Genomic DNA, 26,986 nt, shown 5'->3' with positions numbered 1-26,986 from the left:
CTACAACAACCCAGAGAGGTAGGGGCTGGCAGAAATCTCTACGTGCTTTGTCTGCATGGCTCCGGGGATTCATCCAGCCTTGCCCTAACCAATATCAGTTCTTCTGCATCACACATGTCAAACTCTGGCCAGCGGGGTGAGTATATTTGGCCCACGACACCAGACCGGGCCATTAGTCTGTATGGAGGACTACAGGTGCATCTCACAAAATTAGAATATCATCAAAAATTTAATTTATTTCAGTTCTTCAATACAAAAAGTGAAACTCGTATTATTTAGAGTCATTACAAACAGAGTGATCTATTTCAAGTGTTTATTCCTGTTAATGTTTATGATTATGGCTTACAGCCAATGAAATCACAAAAGTCCATTATCTCAGTAAATTAGAATACTTTATAACAGCTTGAAAAATGGTTTTAAAATCCGAAATGTTGGCCTACTGAAATGTATGTTCAGTAAATGCACTCAATACTTGGTCAGGGCTCCTTTTGCATCAATTACTGCATAAATGCGACGTGGCATGGAGGCAATCAGCCTGTGGCACTGCTGAGGTGTTATGGAAGCCCAGGTTGCTTTGATAGCAGCCTTCAGCTCGTCTGCATTGTTGGGTCTGGTGTCTCTCATCTTCCTCTTGACAATACCCTATAGATTCTCTATGGGGTTAAGGTCAGGCGAGTTTGCTGGCCAATCAAGCACAGTGATACTGTTGTGTGTAAACCAGGTGTTGGTACTTTTGGCAGTGTGGACAGGGGCCAAGTCCTGCTGGAGAATGAAATTTCCATCTCCAAAAGCTTGTCGGCAGAGGGAAACATGAAGTGCTCTAAAATTTCCTGGTAGACGGCTGCGGTAACTTTGGTCTTGATAAAACACAGTGGAGCTACACCAGCAGATGACATGGCTCCCCAAACCATCACTGATTGTGGAAACTTCACACTAGACCTCCAGCAGCTTGGATTGTGGCTTCTCCACTCTTCCTCCAGACTCTGGGACCTTGATTTCCAAATGTAAATTGGATCTCTGGGACCTTGTGGAGTGTGTCAATGACTGCCTTCTGGACATCTGTCAAGTCAGCAGTCTTCCCCATGATTGTGGAGCCTACTGAAACAGATTAAGGGACCTTTTTAAATGTGTAGGAAGCCTTTGCAGGTGTATTTGTTAATTATTTTAATTTGATAAGATACTGACTTTTGTGTCTTCATTGGCTGTAAGCCATAATCATCAACATGAACAGAAATAAACACTTGAAATACTCTTTTTGTAATGACTCTATATAATGAGTTTCACTTTTTGTATTGAAGAACTGAAATAAATGAACTTTTTGATGATATTCTAATTTAGTGAGATGTACCTCACTAAATCATTATACTGTATGGAGCACTATGTGGAGCCCATTATACTGTATGGAGGACTATGTGGTGCCCATTATACTGTATGGAGGACTATGTGGGGCCCATTATACTGTGTGGAGCACTATTTGGCGGCCATTATACTGTATGGAGGACTGTGGAGTCATTATACTGTATGGAAGATGATACAGGGCCAAATATACTGTATGGAGGACTATGTGGAGCCATTATGCTGTATGGAAGGTAACACAGGGCCCATTATACTGTATGGATCACTATGTGGGGCCCATTATTCTGTATGGAGGACTATGTGGGGCCCATTATACTGTATGGAGGACTATGTGGGGCCCATTATACTGTGTGGAGCACTATTTGGCGGCCATTATACTGTATGGAGGACTGTGGAGTCATTATACTGTATGGAAGATGATACAGGGCCAAATATACTGTATGGAGGACTATGTGGAGCCATTATGCTGTATGGAAGGTAACACAGGGCCCATTATACTGTATGGATCACTATGTGGGGCCCATTATTCTGTATGGAGGACTATGTGGGGCCCATTATACTTATGGAGGACTGTGTGGTCCATTATACTGTGTGGGGATTGCAGTTGGTGAATAATACTGTGATACCCACATACTTTGCCGGATGGGTTGAGAGGGGTACAGTGGGGTCATCATACTGTGCATGTGGAGGGTACTGTGGAGGAATTCACTATGGCGGTGTCTTACTGTGTTTTCCAATATGCTAAGATCTGTTAATTAAAATGTACTTTGTTGGTGGGACAACGCCTTTAAGTTTGTTACCATATGAAAAGGTTCATTAGTATATTTGATAAGGAAAAACTTCAATTGTAGACATTTTTTAATAAATATCAAGGTTGGCCCTCTGTGTATTTCAGTTTGACTTCTCTGTTCTACATCTTTATCCTTAGCAGTAACTATGATGTGTACAGGCAGGGTCCAGTTGGAATCATGTATAATTATGGGATAGTTGTACATTTATCCTCTTCATTTATTGAAAACCGGTTCCCATCTCTGTATTTTTCCAGGAAGTTCTAAAAAAAGGAAATTCTATTTTTGTTACTTCTTGGAATAATGGCTCCTTAGATAAATGCTGGTCTCACTGCTGCCCATGTGACAGACACAGGCTGGAGACGCATGGTCATAATTAAAGGACTGTATACTTGATGGCTTCTATCGCATAAAGATCCTATGTCCATCCTGAGGATACAGCCCCGACTGTCAGACGTCGTCCTCCTATTAGCATTTCTAGATGGAAAAGTGCACGTTTATTCTAACAAAGAGAACATTTATTCTCCCCTATTGTAAAGCTACACTTTAGATATAGGTAATTCAGCATGCCTTGTTTGTTGCCATTTTTATGTTTGTTTTATGTCTTCTAGGAAAATCATCAACGCGTCAGTATATTTTTTGACTATGCCCGCCGAGGGAAGAACACCGCCTGGTCCTACTTTCTACCAATGTTAAATCGTCAGGATCTGTTCACTGTCCACATGGTAAAACAAGTGTTTATACTATTCCCATATCTATATATATAATCGTCTTATCCCGTCTGTCTGTCTGTCTGTCCAGGAAACCCGCGTCGCTCATTGGTCCGGCAGCGGACCGAGGCGCTCATCTCCCGGCCGGTAGCAGTGGAAGGACCTCGACTGCCAGACCCATCTGCGGGAAGGAGATGCAGCCGGGAGATGAGCGGCGCGAGGCGCTCATCTCCCGGCCGGTAGCAGCGGAAGGACCGCCGGCGTCACTGACCTCCATGCGGAAGAGAGGACCGGGGAGCGGCGCTGCGGGTCGGGATACTTCTGCTGCGAGCGCCCGCTCATGTCCCGGGTTCTCGCAGCGGAAGTACCCGCACAGGCAGCGCCGCTCCCCGATGCTCACCAAGACGATTCGATGATTGGTCGCGGTCTTCGGACCCGACCAATCACTGATCTTACCGCAAAAGTTAAACACCGCTGTGCTGATTGGTCGCGGACGCTGCCCGCGACCAATCACCGATTAGGGCGCCACATTTAAATATCGGCCGCGACCAATCAGCACAGCGGTGTTTAAATGTGGAGCCAAGATCGGTGATTGGTCGCGGCCGATATTTAAGTTTGGCGCCCAAATCGGTGATTGGTCGCAGGCAGCGTCCGCGACCAATCTGCACAGTAGTGTTTAACTTTGGCGGCAAGATCAGTGATTGGTCGCGGGCCAAGACGGCGACCAATCACTGATTTGTGCGGCACATTTAAATAGCGGCCGCGACCAATTGGATGTCAGCGCCGCTCCCCGGTCCTCCCTTCACACCCTAGCCTCATGGATGTCAGCGGCGCTGCCTGTGCGGATAGTTCCGCTGCGAGAACCCGGGACATGAGCGGGCGCTCGCAGCAGAAGTATCCCGACCCGCAGCGCTGCTCCCCGGTCCTCCCTTCACACCCTAGCCGCTAATGTCCCAACAGTATCTGCATGGTGTTACAAAGGTCCGGACATTTGTGTTAAAAATCGCTGATTGGTCGCTGGCGCTGCCCGCGACCAATCACCGATTTGGTCGCCAAATTTAAATATCGGCCGCGACCAATCACCGATTTTGGCTCCACATTTAAACACCGCTGTGCTGATTGGTCACGGACGCTATTTAAATGTGGCGCCAAAATTGGTGATTGGTCGCCGACGCTGGGCGCGACCAATCAGCACAGCGGTGTTTAAATGTGGAGCCAAGATCGGTGATTGGTCGCGGCCGATATTTAAATTTGGCGCCCAAATCGGTGATTGGTCGCGGGCAGCGCCAGCGACCAATCAGCGATTTTTAACACAAATATCCGGACCTTTGTAATACCATGCAGATACTGTGGGGACATCAGCGGCTAAGGTGTCAAGGGAGGATCGGGGAGCGGCGCTGCGGGTCGGGATACTTCTGCTGCGAGCAGTCGCTCATGTCCCGGCTTCTCGCAGCGGAAGTAGCGGTACAGGCAGCGCCGCTCCCCGGTCCTCACTAATACGATTCCGCTCCTCACCAATACGATTCGCTGATTGGTCGCGTGCGGAGAGCGCGACCAATCAGTGATCTTGGCGCTAAAGTTAAACACCGCTCTGCTGATTGGTCGCGGCTGCTGCCCGCGACCAATCACCGATTTGGGCGCCACATTTAAATAGCGGCCGTGACCAATCACCAATTTTGACGCCACATTTAAACACTGCTGTGCTAATTGGTCGCGGACGCCAGCCGCGACCAATCAGAGAGCTTGGCGCCAAATTTAAACAACGCTCTGCTGATTGGTCGCGGTGGCCGGCCGCGACCAATGAACGAGATGGCCGGCAAATTTAAACGCCGCTCTGCTCATTGGTCACGGCCGGCCACCGCGACCAATCAGCGAGATTTTGGTTGATTTTATCGCCAAATTTAAACAAGCTCTCCGGTCCTCACTAACACAGTTCGCTGATTGGTCGCGGCCGCCACCCGTGACCAATCACCGATATTGCCGCCAAATTTAAACACCGTTTTGCTGATTGCGCCCGGTCGGCCGCATACCTATTCTAGAATACCCGATGCATTAGAATCGGGCCACCATCTAGCGTTACATATAATGGCCCACCCTTATTGATGCCATTTTAAGCAAGGGAGATAGCTGGAGTGATTTTTGGGGCGCACTCCTCTTAGCAGTGCTGGCACATTAGGAACTAGCAGTCAAAAGAAGCTTGACACCTGCTTTGAGCAGACATAGATTTGCGCCTTTTATATACTTTTTCTCGTAAAGGGATTTTTCCGACCACCTTTATTGATGTCTGTCTAAGCAAGGGACATACCGTACTTGGAGTAATTTTTGCCAAATTTTTCACAATGTATAGCAATTCTGTTTCATTGGGAACTGTCTAAAAGTCCAGAGGACAGGTCAATAATATCATAAAAATATGGAAACCACCTTAATAAGTTTGACTAAAGCTAAATGTTGTTTGAGACCACACATACTTTTCTTGGCTGAAGAAGTACATTTGAATGCAAACTCATAATTTACACTTTTTATACTAATGGATTAGTAAATATGGGCCTATATCCCTATATGCATGTTTGTCCATCTCAACAAATACAACCCCAATTCCAAAAAAATTGTGACTGTGTGAAATGTAAAAAAAAAAAAAAAAAAAAACAAGAATGCAATGATTTGGAATTTTTTTGTAGCTATATTTTATTCACAATATAAAATAGAAAACAAATCAAAAGCTAAAAGTTAGATATTTGTCCATTTCAGTTGAATAAATTACAGTAACTCATTTAGAAATTGATCTAAGAAAAGTTGGCCCACGGTTGACCAGACTGGAAAAGTAAGTGGTACTAATGAAAGACAACTGGAGGGTCTATTTTCAACTAAGCCACAGGATTCAGAGTAAAAGGAGCATGATAGAGAGGCAGAGTCTCTCAGAAGCAAAGATGGTTAGAGGTCACAATCTATGAATAGCTGCATTTAAAAATTGTGAAACAATTTCAGAAAAATGTAAAATTGCAAAGACATTGAATTTCCCACCATCTGCAGGACATAATATCATCAAATGATTCCTAGATTCTGGAGAGATCCCTGTGCACAAGAGACAAGGCCGACGATCAATATTGGATGCTTGTGATCTACAGGCCCTCAGGTGGCACTGCATTAAAAACAGGCATGATTTAGTTGTGCAAATCACTGCATGGGCTCATTAATATTTCCAGAAATCATTGTGTGTAATACAAGTCTCCGTGCAATCTACAAATGCAAATTAAAACTCTATAATGCAAAGAAGAAGCCATATATCAACACAATCCAGAATTGCTGGTGTCTTTTCTGGGCCAAAGATCTTTTACAATGGACTGCGGCAAAATGAAAAAGTGTTCTGTGGTTAGATGAATCAAAGTTTGAATTTTTTTATGGAAACCACAGACGCCATGTCCTTTGGACTCGAGAGGAGTACGACCATCCAATTTGTTATCCGCGCAGAGTTCAATAGCCTGCATCTCTCATCATATGGGGTTGCATTAATGCCTATAGCATGGGCAGCTTACACATCTTGTAAGGCGTCATCAATGCTAGAGATGAGCGAATATATTCGAGTGGATTTGGCCTTGAATATTAGAAAAAAGTGCATTCACCAATGATTTTTTTTTTTTGTAATTTGCTTCTGTGCGGATACATTATGTAATTTGGTTTCTGCACAGATACAGCACTTAGCTGATCTGTAAACGACCATCAAACGTTTAAAAAAATGAGAAAAAAACCAAACCATTATACTCTCCTTACTACTCACAGCTACGACCCCTCCGCTTCTCACTGTCACCCATTTGCTCCTCGTTGTATCTTCTTACCACCACCGCGAGTGCTGAATCTCCGAGCCTCTTCATGGTAGGCAAGGATGTTCAGCTCTGATGAGACCCAAGGTAGTTCTGCGCATGTGTGCAAGGTCACAGTGGACGTCCTGACCCTGCACAGGCTTGTGCAGAACGGTCCCCTGCCTAGCGTGAAGATTCAGGGCTAGTGGGATTCATTGCTTGCAGCATTGATAAGAAAATGCATTGAGGACCATACAGTTAACTGTGATGCGTGGAGGGACAGGAGAGGTGAGCAGTAACGTATTATAGTTTTTTTTTTACTTCTTGCATCTTATATTTACTATGCTGTAGGGCACACATGTCAAACTCTGGCCCGTGGACCAAATTTGGCCAGCAGGGTGATTATATTTGGCCCGCGATGCTGGCACTGCACCCCTCCCCCGGCATTGCACTTTCTACTGTATCGGCATCCTGGATGGCGATACAGTTGAAGCAATGATGGAAGATCAGGCCCATCAGCCGACATTCCCTTCTCCATCATTCTCCGTCTGCACCTGGTGTCTCAGCATAGCAGGCACAATGATGCCGCTATTTCGCGCCCACTGTCGAGCAGTGAAAAGCTGTAGAAAACACGCTGCAGACACCGAAGTAGCAAGGAATTGGGGTAGAGGTATTTGGGACTATGTGGGGCCGTTATACTGTATGGAGGACTATATTGGGCCATTATACTGCATGGAAGACTATATAGGGCCCATTACTCTGTATGGAGGACTTTGTAGGCCATTATACTGCATGGAGGACTATATAGGGCCCACTATTCTGTATGGAGGACTATGTGGGGCCCATTATTCTGTATGGAGGAGGACGTGGGGCCCATTATTCTGTATGGAGGAGGACGTGGGGCCCATTATTCTGTATGGAGGAGGACGTGGGGCCCATTATTCTGTATGGAGGAGGACGTGGGGCCCATTATTCTGTATGGAGGAGGACGTGGGGCCCATTATTCTGTATGGAGGAGGACGTGGGGCCCATTATTCTGTATGGAGGAGGACGTGGGGCCCATTATTCTGTATGGAGGAGGACGTGGGGCCCATTATTCTGTATGGAGGAGGACGTGGGGCCCATTATTCTGTATGGAGGAGGACGTGGGGCCCATTATTCTGTAAGGAATGATAAAGAAAAACTTCCTCAATTGTAGACATTTTTTAATAAATATCAAAGTTCGCCCTTGACTTTGTACAAGATTTTATTATTGGCCCTCTGTGTATTTGAGTTTGACATCCCTGCTTTAGGGTATTAGGGACATTCCGTATGTGGAGAATAACTTGTCTGCAAATGGGATTTCCCCAGGCAAATCTGCTCAAACTTGGCCTGACCCAGTCATTTCTAACTAATATTGAGCATTATATGAGGGGTTTAGACCAACATTAGCTCCTATCTAGATGTCTTTTTCAGGGAAGGCTTGGCATATTTCAGCAAGACAATGCTAATGCACATACTGCAACCATCACAACAACATGGCTTCACAGAAGAAGAGTTTGGGTGATGAACCGGCCTCCTGCAGTCCAGATCTTTCACAAACCAGAACATTTTGAGTCGAAAACTCCCGCAAAGATGACCTTGGACTGATGAGGATCTTGAATCCTACATGAGACAAGAATGGGACAAGATTCCTGTCCCATAACACCAGCAATTTATCTCCTCATATCTAGGATCTAAGGGGCAAGGTATATCATTGTGGAGAGTGACACGCCAGGTCTGGTATGCCAGTATGGGAAGACTTAAACGCCTTGCATGCTCCTCTGGGAAATTAAATGTGCAAATTGTCTCTTCAGAGTGGAAGAGGACTTGAACTCTAGTGTCACCTTTAGGAAGCAGCAATCCTAAGAGTCAATAGTGACCCTTTAACGAGCCTTGCAATATGACTTGGGATAAAAGCCAAACCAGAATCTCACTTTGCAAACACGATGTTTCGGGTTATTGCCCCTCGTTAGTGCAAAGTATGAGATCTGATTCTCCTCAAATCCCAAACTTTCACAGACTGTTGTAAAAAGAAGAGGGGATGCTACACAATAGTAGACATGGCACTGTCCCAACCTTTTTGAGAATTGTTGCTACCATCGATTTCTAAATGAGTTATTCTTTTTTAAATGAAATGAAAAATGTCTAAACTTCTGATCTGGGTCCTATGTTCTGTTGTGAATACAATATGGCTATAAGACATTTCCAAATCATTGTATTCTTTTTTTCTTTACACTCTACACAGTGTCCCAACTTTTTTGGAATCATTGGGGTTGTACTTTTTTACGCTTGGTTCATCCAGATGGGCATTTGTGATGATTTGGCTTGGGACAAAATGTGCCACGTGCGGCTTTATTATGTTACACTGCTGCTTTGAAAAGTCTTTTGCAGTCAGTGGTAGCAGATCATTGTCGGTAGTGTTATATTAGGCTGTACTTTTCAGTACTTCTATACCCCCTTTGACCTGCATAAGGACAAAGAGAGAAAAAAGGAGTATAAATTAGCTAAAATCCAAAACTTTTATTTGAACATACGGTATATACAGTACAGACCAAAAGTTTGGACACACCTTCTCGTTTAAAGATTTTTCTGTATTTTCATGACTTTTTAAAATTGTACATTCACACTGAAGGCATCAAAACTATGAATTAACACATGTGGAATTATATACTTAACAAAAAAGTGTGAAACAACTGAAAATATGTCTTATATTCTGGGTTCTCCAAGGTAGCCACCTTTTGCTTTGATGACTGCTTTGCACACTCTTGGCATTCTCTTGATGAGCTTCAAGAGGTAATCACCGGAAATGGTCTTCCAACAATCTTGAAGGAGTTCCCAGAGATGCTTAGCACTTGTTGGCCCTTTTGCCTTCACTCTGCGGTCCAGCTCACCCCAAACCATCTCGATTGGGTTCAGGTCTGGTGACTGTGGAGGCCAGGTCATCTGGCGTAGCACCCCATCACTCACCTTCTTGGTCAAATATCCCTTACACAGCCTGGAGGTGTGTTTGTGGTCATTGTCCTGTTGAAAAATAAATGATGGTCCAACTAAACGTAAACCGGATGGCATAGCATGCCACTGCAAGATGCCATGGTAGCCATGCTGGTACAGTATGTCTTCAATTTTGAATAAATCCCCAACAGTGTCACCAGCAAAGCACCCCCACACCATCACACCTCCTCCTCCATGCTTCACGGTGGGAACCAGGCATGTAGAGTCCATCCATTCACCTTTTCCGCGTCGCACAAAGACACGGTGGTTGGAACCAAAGATCTCAAATTTGGACTCATCAGACTAAAGCACAGATTTCCACTGGTCTAATGTCCATTCCTTGTGTTCTTTAGCCCAAACAAGTCTCTTCTGCTTGTTGCCTATCCTTAGCAGTGGTTTCCTAGCAGCTATTTTACCATGAAGGCCTGCTGCACAAAGTCTCCTCTTAACAGTTGTTGTAGAGATGTGTCTGCTGCTAGAACTCTGTGTGGCATTGACCTGGTCTCTAATCTGAGCAGCTGTTAACCTGCGATTTCTGAGGCTGGTGACTTGGATAAACTTATCCTCAGAAGCAGAGGGGACTCTTGGTCTTCCTTTCCTGGGGCGGTCCTGATGTGAGCCAGTTTCTTTGTAGCGCTTGATGGTTTTTGCAACTGCACTTGGGGACACTTTCAAAGTTTTCCCAATTTTTCGCACTGACTGACCTTCATTTTTTAAAGTAATGATGGCCACTCGTTTTTCTCTACTTGGCTGCTTTTTTCTCGCCATAATACAAATTGTAACAGTCTATTCAGTAGGACTATCAGCTGTGTATCCACCAGACTTCTGCACAACACAACTGATGGTCCCAACCCCATTTATAAGGCAAGAAATCCCACTTATTAAACCTGACAGGGCACACCTGTGAAGTGAAAACCATTTCCGGTGACTACCTCCTGAAGCTCATCAAGAGAATGCCAAGAGTGTGCAAAGCAGTCATCAAAGCAAAAGGTGGCTACTTTGAAGAACCTAGAATATAAGACATATTTTCAGTTGTTTCACACTTTTTTGTTAAGTATATAATTCCACATGTGTTAATTCATAGTTTTGATGCCTTCAGTGTGAATGTACAATTTTCATAGTCATGAAAATACAGAAATTTCTTTAAATGAGAAGGTGTGTCCAAACTTTTGGTCTGTACTGTACATAAATATAACAAACATAATCGACAACACAACACATGGAAAGACGAATACCAGTACTCTGGCGACCTGAAAGCGTATGGTAACAATTAGAAAAGATACATTAGAAGTCTGTATTCGTAAATAATTCCAATGTGAATATGTACCTATCTAATATAAACACAGCGAAGAGCTGCCAAAATCTGTCATAATAAACAATCAAATGTATAGGTAAATTATGTGTTACGCTAGTCACTACTCAAGGATAAGCCGTGAGGCGGGGTAGTCAAGAGGTCCGAGGTCAAAAGCCAAGATAGTAAGTCATAGACAGACAGAGGGGTGAGACAAAGGCGTAGTCAGGAAACAGTCTGAGGTCAATATTCCGAGAAGGTAGCGGATCACAACAAAAGGGCAAGGCAACGGATGGTCAAGACACATCCTAGGTCGTGCAGCAAAGATCAGAATACCAGACAAGGAGCACAAAGCAAGCGCACATCTCATGAGCTTTAGGTAATTTAGCATTCGGGATAAGATTAATAGCACAGTCATAAGGACGATGGGGAAGTAACATCTCTGCTTCTTTTTTCCGAGAACAAATCTCTGAAATCTTTCAGGTACCCCAGTAGACCATCTAGACTTGTGGAGCAAATTTGTACAGAATGAAGACATTTCTTATGACAGTATGCTTAACAAGGAAGGGAAATAATATAACAATATAGATAGAGGAAACAGTGGTCAAAATGTATTATGGTATATATCCCAATTAGACCAATATGCATGTCAAAAAGATTTATAAATTAAGTATGTACCTGTTGGATATCTTGTATTTCACACTGTATACCTCAGCAGTGTCACTGAGCTAAGTGCTAACATAAGCCAACGTTCCCGGTGCCTGTGTACCCAGGATAATAGCTATGTCGCCGCTAGCACTCACTGGCATCAATGCCTTCTTCTGTTAGGTCTTGCATTGCTTGAATCTTAATACATGGAGAATGGACTAGTAATTAGTACTTAATGTCTTGGATTATATTCTAATTATTAAGTCTTGGTGTGTTTAAGTGCTATATATTTTTTATCATTCACGGTCACTGTATTTTTCTCTCCTCTCTTTTAGGCAGCACGTATAATTGCTAAATTGGCAGCGTGGGGGAGAGAATTGATGGAGGGCAGCGATTTAAATTACTACTTCAACTGGATTAAAACTCAGCTGAGCTCCCAGGTATTCCTTTCCACTCGCTGGATTCATTGGTAGATTATGAAGTTTTGTAACAAGTGGCATAAAATTGTAATTACTGGCATTACAAAATCTTAACGCCTCCCTATATATTAGCTGTATCTACATTCCCACAGTATGTATCGGCTCAGAATGAGAGCGTAAGGCCAGACAGGTAACATTGCGCTACGTGTCTTCATACTGCACAGACGAGAACATCCTCTTCAGAAGGATTATGGATACACGGACAATCTGCACCCACTGGTTTCAATCCTTACAGAATTTTATAGACGTGTTTTTGGTTTTTTATCGGTTAGAAATGCAGTCTGTTCTAGATCAGGAAGATCTGAAACAAGTGACATATAGTTTGTGTGGGACATTATTCCATATATATTGTAGTTTATTCAGTTGCGTCCAGTGGGTGGACTAACTCGCTAATAAGAATGGGACTGTCTACTTGACTCCTAAATGCCCCAGAATGAGCATAGATTCAGATTAATAAACCATATATGCCACAGGATGAGCATAGATTCAGATTAATAAACAATATATGCCCTAGGATGAGCATAGATTCAGATTACTGTATATACTTGAGTATAAGCCGACCTGAATATAAGCCGAGGCCCCTAATTTTTGCCACAAAAAATGGGAAAACATATTTACTTGAGTATAAGCCTAGGGTGGGAAATGCAGCAGCTACTGGTAAATATCCCCAATCCTGGTATGCTTGGCCCCCTCATTTCCCATTCCTGGTATGCATGGCCCCCTCATCCCAATCCTGGTATGCATGGCACCCCTCATCCCAATCCAGGTATACATGGCACCCCTCATCCCAATCCTGGTATGCATGGCACCCCTCATCCCCTATCCTGGTATGCATGGCACCCCTCATCCCCTATCCTGGTATGCATGGCACCCCTCATCCCCAATCCTGGTATGCATGGCACCCCTCATCCCCAATCCTGGTATGCATGGCACCCCTCATCCCCAATCCTGGTATGCATGGCACCCCTCATCCCCAATCCTGGTATGCATGGCACCCCTCATCCCCAATCCTGGTATGCATGGCACCCCTCATTCCCAATCCTGGTATGCATGGCACCCATCACTGCACACGTGAAAAAAAAAAAACACCCCTACTCACCTTCCTCCCCTCTGCTCCAGTGCTGCATCCTGTCTGCCAGCATCTCACCTCAGCATCTGAGCAGCGCATGACATCACTGCCATGCTCCCTCATACACCGGGTTGAGCTGCGAGGATATTCACTCTTCTCCACGCCGGGAGAGAATAGTCAGTCATTCTCCTTAATAGCGCCGTGTGAGTCACAGCTGCCGCAACCCCCCCACCGGTATATACTATATATATATATATATATATATATATATATATATATATATATATATATATATATATATATATATATATATATATATATATATATATATATATATATATATATATATATATACACTGCTCAAAAAAATAAAGGGAACACTCCAATAACACATCCTAGATCTGAATGAATGAAATATTCTCGTTGAATGTGCCGTTAACAAAATCACACAAAAATCATCAATGGAAATCAAATTTATTAACCAATAGAGGCCTGGATTTGGAGTCACCCCGAAAATTAAAGTGGAAAAGCACAACAGGCTGATCCAACTTTGATGTAATGTCCTTAAACAAGTCAAAATGAGGCTCCGTTTTGTGTGTAGCCTCCACGTGCCTGTATGACCTCCCTACAACACCTGGGCATGCTCCTGATGAGGTTGCAGATGGTCTCCTGTGGGATCTCCTCCCAGACGTGGACTAAAGCATCCGCCAACTCCTGGACAGTCTGTGGTGCAACGTGACGTTGGTGGATGGAGCGAGACATGATGTCCCAGATGTGCTCAATCAGATTCAGGTCTGGGGAACGGGCAGGCCCGTCCATAACTTCAATGCCTTCATCTTGCAGGAGCTGCTGACACACTCCAGCCACATGAGGTCTGGCATTGTCCTGCATTAGGAGGAACCCAGGGCCAACCGCACGAGCATATGGTCTCACTAGGGGTCTGAGGATCTCATCTCGGTACCTAATGGCAGTCAGGCTACCTCTGGCGAGCACATGGAGGGCTGTGCGGCCCTCCAAAGAAATGCCACCCCACACCATTACTGACCCACTGACAGACCGGTCATGCTGAAGGATGTTGCAGGCAGCAGATTGCTCTCCACGGCATCTCCAGACTCTGTCACGTCTGTCACATGTGCTCAGTGTAACCCTGCTTTCATCTGTGAAGAGCACAGGGCGCCAGTGGCGACTTTGCCAATCCTGGTGTTCTGTGGCAAATGCCAAGCGTCCTGCATGGTGTTGGGCTGTGAGCACAACCCCCATCTGTGGACGTCGGGCCCTCATACCACCCTCATGGAGTCGGTTTCTAAAAATTTGTGCAGACACATGCACATTTGGGGCCTGCTGGAGGTCATTTTGCAGGGCTCTGGCAGTGCTGTTTCTCTTTGCACAAAGGCGGAGGTAGCGGTCCTGCTGCAGGGTTGTTGCCCTCCTTCGGCTCCCTCCACATCTCCTGGTGTACTGGCCTGTCTCCTGGTAGTGCCTCCAGCCTCTGCAAACCTTCTTGCCACAGCTCGCATTGATGGCCATCCTGGATGAGCTGCACTACCTGAGCAACTTCTGTGGGTTGTAGAGTCCGTCTCATGCTACCACGAGTGTGAAAGCACAACCAATATTCAAAAGTGACCAAAACATCAGCCAGAAAGCATTGGTACTGAGATGTGGTCTATGGTCCCCTCCCGCAGAACCACTCCTTTATTGAGTGTGTCTTGATAATTGCCAATAATTTCCATCTATTGTCTATTCCAGGGTTCCCCAACTCCAGTCCTCAAGGCCCACCAACAGGTCATGTTTTCAGGATTTCCTTAGTATTGCACAGGTGATGGAATTATCACCTGTGTAATACTAAGGAAATCCTGAAAACATGACCTGTTGGTGGGCCTTGAGGACTGGAGTTGGGGAACCCTGGTCTATTCCATTTGCACAACAGCATGTGAAATTGATTGTCAATCAGTGTTGCTTCCTAAGTGGACAGTTTGATTTCACAGAAGTTTGATTTACTTGGAGTTATATTCTGTTTAAGTGTTCCCTTTATTTTTTTGAGCAGTGTAATGGTATATACCAGAGTATAAGCCGAGGGGAGCTTTTTCAGCATAAAAAAATGTGCTGAAAAAGTCGGCTTATACTCGAGTATATACTGTAATAAACAATATATGCCCCAGAATGAGCATAGATTCAGATTAATAAACAATATATGTTAAACATTTAGCAAAAAATGCATAAATCAATCTTCTCTTAAACATGCTGCCTGCATTGTCAATGTGACCAGTATCTAAGTGGTAAAGCGTTAACAGCTGCCTTGGTGCCTCATCGTACCATCATGTATCCTACCATCTGGACATTATTTTTCTATTATTTCTGGTGCTATTGCTTTACATTCAGGGACGGTTATCTATCAATACCACTGTTCTACATATGCAAAAAGACGCAATGTAGCTCACTCACCTATGTTCTGCGGTGCGCGGACACTAGCAAAATAAAATCTTCAGGCTTTATTTAGCTTCCCACACTTTACTCCAGTAAAAACAGACCAACAAGACCTGGCATACGTGATCTGCTGTGTTTTTTAGGCCTCATGGGGCCTGTAAACCTGTGAGATGCACAGGTGGCTGGTAATAAAACCAATGCTCCGATAATCGAAAAAGGCTATGCCAGAAGATGTATGGAGCAGCTGTGAATGTCTCATGATAAACCTATGAATGAAGAGCGGAGGATTATAAGCATCAATGCAAATAGATAAACGTCAAGAAAAAATATGCCAGAATCAGTGAAAACTACTCAAGAATAGAACAAAATAAATAGTCACTGTCATTTGAACAAACATTTCATAAGTCAGTAGTTCATGAAACTTTTCTAATATAGTAAGCCGCTTCATTATCCACTTATGAGCCACTTCTTCATCTCCCCCTTCTTTCTGAACTTGACATTCACTCATGAAAGGAAACCGCTTAAATTCTTCTTGGTTAAAGTAAGAGGGACCTCCATCTCAGTGAAGTGTCAGGTTACACCTCCTATTATACCTAATGCATGGATATAGGGTAGGGGGAACAAGCTGCAGCTTCAAGCAGCTGTTTACCCCCACTTCAATGCTGGATTCACAGCCACACGGCTCAGTGCTACGGTTTAATGTCTTCCATTCTGCTGCTGGGTCTGTTGGTGTGCAACAGAAAAATAGGAGATGTCTGTCTCTGTGTGCGTGTTTGGAAGACATGTCTCCACATACCAGCTTAAGAAGAACTGAAAATTAGAGATCCTGCAGAGGGGAACAAAGCATATATTGACCAGAAATAGGCCCTGATTCATCATTTGCAGTGTTTTTAAACATTTTGGCCTCTCCTTTTTTTTAATGGCTTATTTGTTGATATGCCATAAATATCTGATCGCTGGTTACCGGTGGTGGCTGAAAGTTTTTGGATGCTGCTGGTACTCAGCAGCTCTGTCATTTCTATAGTGGCTTTCAAATGAACAGGGGATGGATCTGCTGTGCCCCCGCAGCATTTGAGAACTTTTTTTTTAGATAAATCAATTTTTTCCATCAATAGTACGTGGCTACTGGAAAGGAGTCTTGTGAGCTGCCTCTTACATGCTGGCATCCCTAGTACTTCTTCTGATTAGTAGGCCTGGCGGTGCGATATCATGCGTGCATTGTGCCGCAGCAATCACATTGCGCCAGGCCTACTAATCAGAGATGGTTCCTGGGATTCGGAAGGATGCAGTTCGCAGGACTTCCCTTCTGCGGCCACAGAATACTGATATTGCCATTGGACCAGGGTCCCGAAAATATACTCTCTCCTCTCTAGTTTAACTCATATTTTTGTTATACACCATCTGAACCAACAGTCCGTGCAAAAACTCAACAAATGTAAAATAAAATCAACAACCAAAGCACCAAGTAATAAAACAAAGAGAAGCAAACAAATTGTAAAGTACACTTAAATAACTTTTTGACATTTCTTTCTTTCAGAAATCACGAAGTGGAGGCACTATGGAAACAGGAACAGTTTCTCCGAGTGATGTAAGTGTTTAGGACTAAAAACAGATGATCATAGATCTGGTACAATGGTGAATCATAGACGAGGGCACAGACACTTGACGTAAGGTTGCCAGCGTGTTACTTCTTGCTAGTTGTCTTCAGTTTAGTTTTCCTGTAACTTCTCTCATTACATAAATGTCTTAAAATCTAGTCCGCGATTGTGATTGTGGAGGCGGCAGAAGATGCAATGAGGCTCTTAGTAAGGGCTTGATGAAGATGAGCAGCAAGGCACAATGTCATCAGTAGAGTCAGGTTGTAATTTAACTCCCGTTTTACTGTTCCTTTAAATTCTTGATTCCAGTTAATCACCTTTTATATGAGGCCCCATTGAGATGTTACTGTGAATCTCTGTAGGTTTAGTCATCCGTACTGTATTCATTCATCACTATGTCTGCAAATGTATAACCGTGATTGTAGATGTGGTTTTTGTTGCTTGCAGCTTGGCATTTTCTGTAGCGTTTAATTCTTCATCCAGGCCGTAATTCATGGTCTATATATGGACCGCTATGCCTAGACCTATCACAGGTCTCCTGACTTGAACTAAGAATCTCATAAGTACAGATGCTTCTCACAAAATTATCATCAAAAGGTTAATTTATTTCAGTTCTTTAATACAAAAAGTGAAACTCCTACATTATATAGAGTCATTACAAACAGAGTGAGCTATTTCAAGTGTTTATTTCTGTTAATGTTTATGATTATGGCTTACAGCCAATAAAAACACAAAAGTCATTATCTCAGTAAATTAGAATAATTAACAAAAAAAAACCTGCAAAGGCTTCCTACACATTTAATAAGGTCCCTTAGTCTGTTTCAGTAGGCTCCACAATCATGGGGAAGACTCTATATGATATATGAGTTTCACTTTTTGTATTGAAGAACTGAAATAAATTAACTTTTTGATGATGTTCTAATTTTGTGAGAAGCACCTGTATATGAAGTTGTTAACAGAAAAGGCACTCCCTTGACACTTGTGGCTTATTTTAAATTACATATGGAGTGCAGCGGCCAGTCATGGGGCCTTGATGAAGCATATGTTCACATGAAACTATGTTGGCTGATGCAGTCCATATGTGATTTAAAATAAAATGCAAGTTTTATGAGGCCTTGAGCATGTGTTCACGTGCAATGGTTTGTGTTCCAGATCTGCTCTTCCCACTCTAATTTGAGACATAAAGTAGGAACTATTGTCATCTCTTTGGGGTTATTCCATTGACTGTTCTCGCAGTCCCATAGCTGTTTTTAAAAGGTGTACAACGAGTGTGTGTCTCCGCGGTCTCCCTTTGCATTTTTGAGATCCATATAAACTCCTACCTTCATCTCAATGACAGCTCCCAGTTTAAAGGCCCCCATACACATTAGATAAAAGTTGGCCAAAACTGCCGATTACTGCAGAATCGGCCGACCATTGTATGTGTACGGGAGCTCCCCGACATCATCTGTTGGAGGAGAGAAGGATTCAGTCTGTTGAATTTCAACAGCCAATCCTTTTGTTTGAGAGGACAAGATTACCCAGCTGTGCGCTCCTTTACATGGAGGAGTCGGGAGAGATGGCTGTCAGCTGAGTGATTGCTCAGTCGACAGCTATTTAATTTGTCTGGCCAGCTTTTGAGTGTTGTGTGTGAGAAGGCAAACTCTCTAAATGTGGCCAGGCACATTAGATGGCTGACTGCCATCTCTCCCATACTCTGGCGCGCTCGCTTGGTTGAGCGATCATGTGTTCTCGGAGAAAGGTGCCGGGAGAACTTTGTGATTGGCGGCTCGGAATCTGGCATGCCTAATCAAATCATCTTCCCTGACTATGAGTTGGCTGGCGCCCCCATATTAACGTGTTGGCTGAACCCATCGATATCGGTGGGTTTGGCCAAATTAGTCTAAAGTCTATGGGGGCCTTAAGGCTAATAATGCACATTAGATGGCTGTTAGCCAAATACTTGTTCATCTTTTTTTTTTTAACCCCTAAAACACATGCACTTTCAGCCCTGTGGTCAGTAGGAGGAGGGGATCCTAAGGCTCTGGTGGCTGCTTACCCTCCAGAGGACTAGAATTGGAAGTTCTTACCCGATTACCCTATCCTCATCTCCCCCGACATCTGCCGTTAGGATAGGGTAGATGGTCGACTGGTATGGCCTATTTTTTTATTTTTCATATGGCTTTTGTTTTCCTAATTGCTTTCGAGTTGTTCTCTGCCATGGGTCTAATTGAGCTCCTCGGACAGGCTGAATATTGTTTTTAGAGGGTAATCGTCTGGGGGTGTGGATTTGCCAATGTTTTTCAGATGTGCTCCCGTGTAAATGTGCTTCTTATAGAGATTTATATTACTTTTGAACTTTCCATGCACAGGAATCTACTAATGTAAAAATTGGTTTCAATATAATCTCAGAAAATTGTACATTAATGGATATTTATCAATGCAAATGAAAGCCTTGAATTTAACCCTGCAAATTGTGCTCATAATGGCACCAACCACCACTCATTCCTTTTATACGTTAAGAGCTTCACGGCTTATTTTTTAGTGCAGGATTTTTTTCCCTTTCATGTAGCTTTTGTGTAATAAGGGCGGAAGAGGAACATTCTGCGCGTACAGCAGAGGATTGACCTTGCAGGCTTCCACTAATGTTCCTCTGTGAATACACCGTTTACATTCATTTTGAGTTTTCCACTATGCAGCGTCATATAGGACTCGTGTTACATTTCTAATCAAGGTGTTAAATCTTAAAAAGAGAAGAAGAATCCTCATTACGGCATACAGTACAGTGTGATAACATTTGTAATTTTTCTTTGTTTTTTGTAGTCCATAATGCTTTCTAAATTTTATATACATTTTGGTGTACACCTCATGTATGCTTTGTACTTTGTCATTAATATTTTTTTAGCTCTTAATTAATGGAAGTCTCATTTTGGGAAGATAATATCTATTCATTTTGATTACCAACTAAAGAGTTGTTCGCAAAGTCCAAATTTTTGTTTTGTCAGACTCGTGTTTCCCACCCTCCACCTCTGTGATGTTTGCTGTCTTGCACCTTTTCTTGCTGCTTTCCTTCTGGAAATGTCTGATCTTCTTTTCTAGTGGATCTGATGTGAGCATTATTGAGCATGCCTCTCACACAACAGACCCGGCAATACTTACATTTAGGTTAGATTTTTGAAAGGTTCTTCGGGCCGCTATTCACTGCCAATTCTCATTGAGGATAGATAATCAGTACACTGAAGGATCAGCTTACAGTTGGTGTATGTAGAAGCCTGTAAAGGTGGGGAAAGAGGAGAAAGGAGCAGACTAAGGGTGCATTTACACTTGCCGACTTGTGGCATTAAAAGGCTGTCAATTGGCTAAACGTTTGCTGAATGGCAGTCGTTTAATAGCCTGTTGTTAGGATTCCTGTTGTCCTTATATAGTTTGATTACTAGTGGCTGCTATTGTTCACCTTTAATAATTGTGCTGCAATCCCAGTCCTTACCGCTGGAGGCTGCTGTTGTGTCCAGCAATTGTCCTTTACTAAGATGGCATATTCTGAACCTGTGCAATCCATCTTGTTTCCTGTTTGGGCCTACTTAAAGCCACATGGATCTCTCACTCATTGATTGAGTATTGTGTCTAGCTGATTAGCCTAGTTCCAGTCTCCAGCTCCCGGACTGTCTTACCCAGACTGTTCTCACCTATCTACAGATGGTTTCCTACAACGCCTTTGCTATAACCGCTTGCTGTTCCTGCTCGTGCTTCTTTGATACTGGTTTCCAGCAGTGCTACGCCCGTATCGTAACGGGAATCCTAACACCTGTTTAGACAGGCCGACCACACTTCCCATGCATGCAGAATGATTGATAATAATTAAAGAAAAATTGGGCATGTTGAATTTCCAATGTTGTGATTCCTTTGTTATGGCAGGAGGTAAGCCAAGATATCTATCAAGGGTTTTCTTTCTTCTCCCTATACTGCATACATGTGGGCTCAGCCGAACAAAGCCCATTACAATATATGGGAGAGTTATCTGGCGGCTGAATGCCATAGAGCAGTGGTTCCCAACCTGTAGCTCGAGAGCCACATGTGGCCAGCTTAGTGCATTAGCACCAGGTGTAGTAAACAGCTATTAAGAGTAGATCTGTACATGGTGACTTGTGTGTAACCCTGCACAGAAGAGCAGATCTGAATGGGGGTGAGATGGGAATCCTGGAGCTTGGCATACTGCCTTGGTGTGATTTCAGTGGAAAAGCTTTGGCTGTCGTCATAGCGGTAATGGAGGCTCTGGGTATCACTACTGTGAGTGGGGCAGGAGCTGAATGTGGCTCGCGACCCTTTCTGAGCGGAATGTGGCTCGCGACCCTCTCTGTACTGAATGTGGCTCGAGACCCTCTTTCTGAGCAGAATGTGGCTCGAGACCCTCTTTCTGAGCAGAATGTGGCTCGAGACCCTCTTTCTGAGCAGAATGTGGCTCGAGACCCTCTTTCTGAGCTGAATGTGACTCGAGACCCTCTTTCTGAGCAGAATGTGACTCGAGACCCTCTTTCTGAGCAGAATGTGACTCGAGACCCTCTTTCTGAGCAGAATGTGACTCGAGACCCTCTTTCTGAGCTGAATGTGGCTCTCACTGTCAGAAAGGTTGGGGACCTCTGCCATAGAGTGTATTATCACTAGATAAATGGCTGATGGGTATGGACCCCACTCTTGGAACCTGCTTCTGTCTCAAAAAAGGTGTCCAAACGTGAATCGCTGTTAGTGGAGAGATGGTTGGAATTTCCATTCATTCCTACAGGAATTCCAACCACCTCTGCTCTGACAGCAGCGTGACCAAGTCCTGTTCTAGAGATAGATGCGGGTTCCACATGCCATAAATGTACAAGATGGGAACATGCCTTTAAGTTACAATTTAACAGCACAGTAATTCAAAGGTTAATTACCTATGTTGAAGGAGATTCTTCATGTTAATGGTCTTTATATAACTATTACTAAATGATTGGTTGACTTGCCTAAAGTATGACACATTCCTTGGTAATGTTTGTGCTGTAATTCGTGCATGTTGGGGATCCGCTCCACGGAGCGGCCGTACAACCCCTTTCTGTATAGAGTGCGCGGAGAAGCCAATAAATTCCACTTTCACCATCACAGCATCATACTGCCACAAATCCAATAATGTGTTATATGTTATGCAGCGGAAAAAGCCGCACTGTGCTTCTGAGACCTGTCCGGAATAGCAGACAAGAGCAGACTTGTTTAGGCAATTTAATAGCGTGAGGATGGGAAAGTGGCAATGTGCAGCAATCTGCTCCGTCTAATAGATGTTACCATTATTAAGCTTCTTCTACCAGGCTACAATGTTAAGCAATTAGCTGTCAGTGTTTTCTGTGCTTAGATCTTTGTAATAGAGTCCTGTACCATTATTCCTATTTCCAGGGCTGTGAAACTCTAGCCTCCGACTTTTTTTTTCCAGCCATTAAATGGCTGAAAATATACAGTAATTGTTTGTTTTTTTTGCTTGTACTGTAGTTAAAATAATTTGCTCTTGTGTTTTCTTTGCCTGTGATGCTAAAGTCTCGTTCTCCCTCTTCCAGAGCTCCCAGTACGTGCAGTGTGTTGCTGGATGCCTTCAGCTGATGCTGAGGGTTAATGAGTATCGTTTCGCGTGGGTAGAAGCAGATGGTGTCACCTGGTGAGGCTCCATACTAACCATAATGATAGATGCTAAGAAGCTTCGAAAAGACAATTGCTGTCGCCATGGATGTGACTGCAGCTTGGGAATACGCGTAATATGATTATTGAAAGATCTGACGCTCAAAAAGTACAGGAGGCTTGTGTGGTGTATACAGAGAGAAACGTCTGAAGCGTGGGAAGAGGACAAGGCAGGGGCACTTCACAGGAAAGTACAGGTTCTTGTGGACAGATAGCCATGAGTCGGAAATGTGCTTGTATAATACAGTGAAATAAGGCTTGTACGAAGTATAGAAGTGATCCCCTATCAATAAGATCCTAATCAATAGGGGTCAGACCACTGGGACCACCACAATCCTGAGAGTGGGGCTCTGCAGAGCTCTGTTAAACACTAATGTCCATTAATAGTATAGATGGCACTCCATACATAACGACAAACAACAAAGACCCCAGACTCCTAGTACTAAGGACTGAGTAGAGAAGCGATCCATGATAGAAACAAGAGTCTTTATTGAAACCTGATTAAAACAGCGAAATACCATATAGGAGACACGGGGACGACAACAAAAGGATTTATGTATAATATCCACAATAAGGGAAATACATTCATGTATAGGGCATCTAAAAATAGGGTATAGTGACCCCCTATATATGGCCTATTATAGTGAACCCTGTGATCAGCTACAGCGTATGAAATATAAAAGATACACAATCAGGGCAAACTCAATAGCAGTATATACTGACACCCAGCACTTAAACTATTGTTCCAATGCTCAAATCAACTGCTAGGTCAAATAGGAAGATCATGTGTCTGTAAAGGAACAGAAAAAAATGATAATAGTAGGTGTCAGTATACAGTCATGGCCAAAAGTATTGAGAATGAGACAAATAGTAATTTTTCCAAAGTTTACTGCTTCATTTTTTGTAATGGCAATTTGCATATACTCCTGAATGTCAAAGAGTGATCAGCTTCACAGCAATTACTGTACTTGCAAAGTCAATATTTGCCCAGAAAATGAACTTTAACCCCCAAAACACATTTCAACATCATTGCAGTCCTGCCTTAAAAGGAGCAGCTAACATCGTTTTAGTGATTGATCCATTAACACAGGTGTGGGTGTTGATGAGGACAGGGCTGGCGATCAATCAGTCATGATTAAGTAAGAATGACATCACTGGACACTTTAAAAGGAGGCTGGTTCTTGGTATCATTGTTTCTCTTCAGTTAACCATGGTTATCTCTAAAGAAACACGTGCAGCCAGCATTGCACTGCACAAAAATGGCCTAACAGGGAAGAGTATCGCAGCTACAAAGATTGCACCTCAGTCAACAATCTATCGCATCATCAAGAACTTCAAGGAGAGAGCTTCCATTGTTGTCAAAAAGGCTCCAGGGCACCCAAGAAAGACCAGCAAGCGCCAGGACCGTATCTTAAAACTGTTTCAGCTGCGGGTTAGGACTACCAGCAGTGCCGAGCTTGCTCAGGAATGGCAGCAGGCTGGTGTGAGTGCTTCTGCACGCACTGTGAGGCGGAGACTCTTTGAGCAAGGGCTGGTTTCAAGGAGGGCAGCGAAGAAGCCACTTCTCTCCAGAAAAAACATCAGGGACCGACTGATATTCTGCAAAAGGTACAGGGAGCTGAGGACTGGGACAAAGTCATTTTCTCTGATGAATCCCCTTTTCGATTGTTTGGGACATCTGGAAAACAGCTTATTCGGAGAAGAAGAGGTGAGCGCTACCACCAGTCTTGTCTCATGCCAATTGTAAAGCATCCTGAAACCATTCATGTGTGGGGTTGCTTCTCAGCCAAGGGAATCGGCTCACTCACAGTCTTGCCTAAAAACACAGCCATGAATAAAGAATGGTACCAGAATGTCCTCCAAGAGCAACTTCTCCCAACCATCCAAGAGCAGTTTGGTGCCCAACAATGCCTTTTCCAGCATGATGGAGCACCTTGCCATAAAGCAAAGGTGATAACTAAATGGCTCATGGAACAAAACATAGAGATTTTGGGTCCATGGCCTGGAAACTCCCCAGATCTTAATCCCATTGAGAACTTGTGGTCAATCATCAAGAGACGGGTGGACAAACAAAAACCAACAAATTCTGGCAAAATGCAAGCATTGATTATGCAAGAATGGACTGCTATCAGTCAGGATTTGGTCCAAAAGTTGATTGAGAGCATGCCAGGGAGAATTATAGAGGTCTTGAAGAAGAAGGGGCAACACTGCAAATATTGACTTGCTGCATTAACTCATTCTAACTGTCAATATAACCTATTGGTGCTCATAATATGATTGCAATTATATTTCTGTATGTGATATAAACCTCAGACAAACACTAATAAAAACCAGAGGCCAGCAGATCATGTGAAAATATAATTTTGGTGTCATTCTCAAAACTTTTGGCCATGACTGTACACCAATAAACCCCAAATATATTACTCTGATAAGAGATCTTGAAAAAGTCACTAGTCAGGGTTACCTGTAGGTTAGTTGGAGAAAGAAAGGAAAGAATGAATCAGATCACAGTGGTCCCATGAGGGGACACTGGTCCGACCTTATGGGACCGCTGTTATCTGATTCTTTCCCCAACTACCTACAGGTAACCCTGACTAGTCCTGAGGGACCTCTTTCAAGATCTCTTACCAGAATAATATATTTGGGGTTTATTGGTGTATACTGACACCTACGATTATCATTTCTTTCTATTCCTTTACAGACACATGATCTTCCCATTTGACCTAGCAGTTGATTTGAGCATTGGAACAATAGTTTAAGTGCTGGGTGTCAGTATATACTGCTATTGAGTTTGCCCTGATTGTGTATCTTTTATATTTCATACGCTGTAGCTGATCACAGGGTTCACTATAATAGGCCATATATAGGGGGTCACTATACCCTATTTTTAGATGCCCTATACATGAATGTATTTTCCTTATTGTGGATATTTATATATAAATCCTTTTGTTGTCGTCCCAGTGTCCCCTATATGGTGTTTTGCTGTTTTATTCTGTTTTAATTATGTTTCAATAAAGACTATTGTTTTTATATCATGGATCGCTTCTCTACTCAGTCCTTAGTGCTAGGAGTCTGGGGTCTTTGTCTCTGCGGAGCTCTGTCTGCATGGAGCTGGGGCTGAGCTCAGTGATCAGGAAGTTGTCCCCTATCCTATCCCTTGTGAATAGGGGATACCTTCCATACTTGGCACAAGCCCTTTAACCGGAACACCATTGCTGGATCATCCTATTGGTGCGTGCTTCTGCTTGTACTCGTATACATCAATAAGTCCTAACACTAAAACCAACCGCCTAATTTTGTGCAGGCCCTTCTTATACTACTACAAACGCTCTGTCTCCTTGAGGCATTACCTTTAAAAGAGCCTTCTGGTATCTGACACCAAGATGTTAACAGCAGATCCTTTCAGTCTTCTAAGACTTAGTTCACACTGAAAAAAATACACCCCTTTCATGCATACTGTCACGTGGTCACTTCCTTATACCAAAAAACTGTATTTAGATATGAGCCTTGACATATCCATTTATTGTAACAAGGTAAGATGAGTTGAAAGGATAAAACTTTGTAGCCCCAGTTCACCTTCTTTTCTGCCGGGGTCTTGTTTTTTTGTTTTTTTTTATTATGGGACTCAATAGTGTGATAGATTAGAGATGGGAGAATCGATTCGCATGTCCATCGGCCAGGTCTGTGACCGCCTGCGGATCTCCTCTTACCTCATGGCATTCCCGACTCTTCTTTTTTTTATGATGCAACATCATCATTTCGGCAGCGCAGCTCCTTAGAAGAGCTTGGAATGCCGGGAGGTAAGAGGAGATTCCCAGTCCTCCCACCTAGCAGTCACACATTACTGACCTGACCAATGGACTTGAGTCTTGGGAATCGATTCGCCGATCTCTAAAGTCCTTAATTATTTGGGTCTTTACTTAGTCACAGTGGCGCAGTGGTTAGCACTGCAGCCTTGCAGCGCTGGGGTCCTGGGTTCAAATCCCACAAGGACAACATCTGCAAGGAGTTTGTATGTTCTCCCCATGTTTGCATGGGTTTCCTCCCACACTCCAAAGACATACTGATAGGGAATGTAGATTGTGAGCCCTGATGTGGACAGTGCCGATAATGTTTGTAAATTGTCTGAATTGTAAAGCGC

At 43.5% G+C, this 26,986-nt stretch overlaps 1 protein-coding gene across 2 annotated transcripts in view; it reads left to right on the top strand.

The window, feature by feature from the left end:
- The window catches only part of ATP6V1H (ATPase H+ transporting V1 subunit H), a 145,344-nt gene that overhangs the window by 29,718 nt on the left and 88,640 nt on the right, over nucleotides 1-26,986 (top strand). For both annotated transcript variants that reach the window (XM_073676728.1, XM_073676727.1), the window contains 4 exons: nucleotides 2,756-2,869; nucleotides 11,938-12,042; nucleotides 17,112-17,162; nucleotides 22,728-22,825. In XM_073676728.1, coding sequence (XP_073532829.1) covers nucleotides 2,756-2,869; nucleotides 11,938-12,042; nucleotides 17,112-17,162; nucleotides 22,728-22,825 — 368 coding nt within the window. The remainder of the gene's footprint in view (nucleotides 1-2,755; nucleotides 2,870-11,937; nucleotides 12,043-17,111; nucleotides 17,163-22,727; nucleotides 22,826-26,986) is intronic.

Source organism: Phyllobates terribilis, unplaced genomic scaffold (assembly GCF_046119375.1).
Source record: "Phyllobates terribilis strain yellow unplaced genomic scaffold, ASM4611937v1 Scaffold_4__5_contigs__length_816908805, whole genome shotgun sequence".
Taxonomy (NCBI): domain Eukaryota; kingdom Metazoa; phylum Chordata; class Amphibia; order Anura; family Dendrobatidae; genus Phyllobates; species Phyllobates terribilis.
The sequence above is the reverse complement of the archived record's forward strand: the minus strand, read 5'-3'. Positions and strand labels throughout refer to the sequence as shown.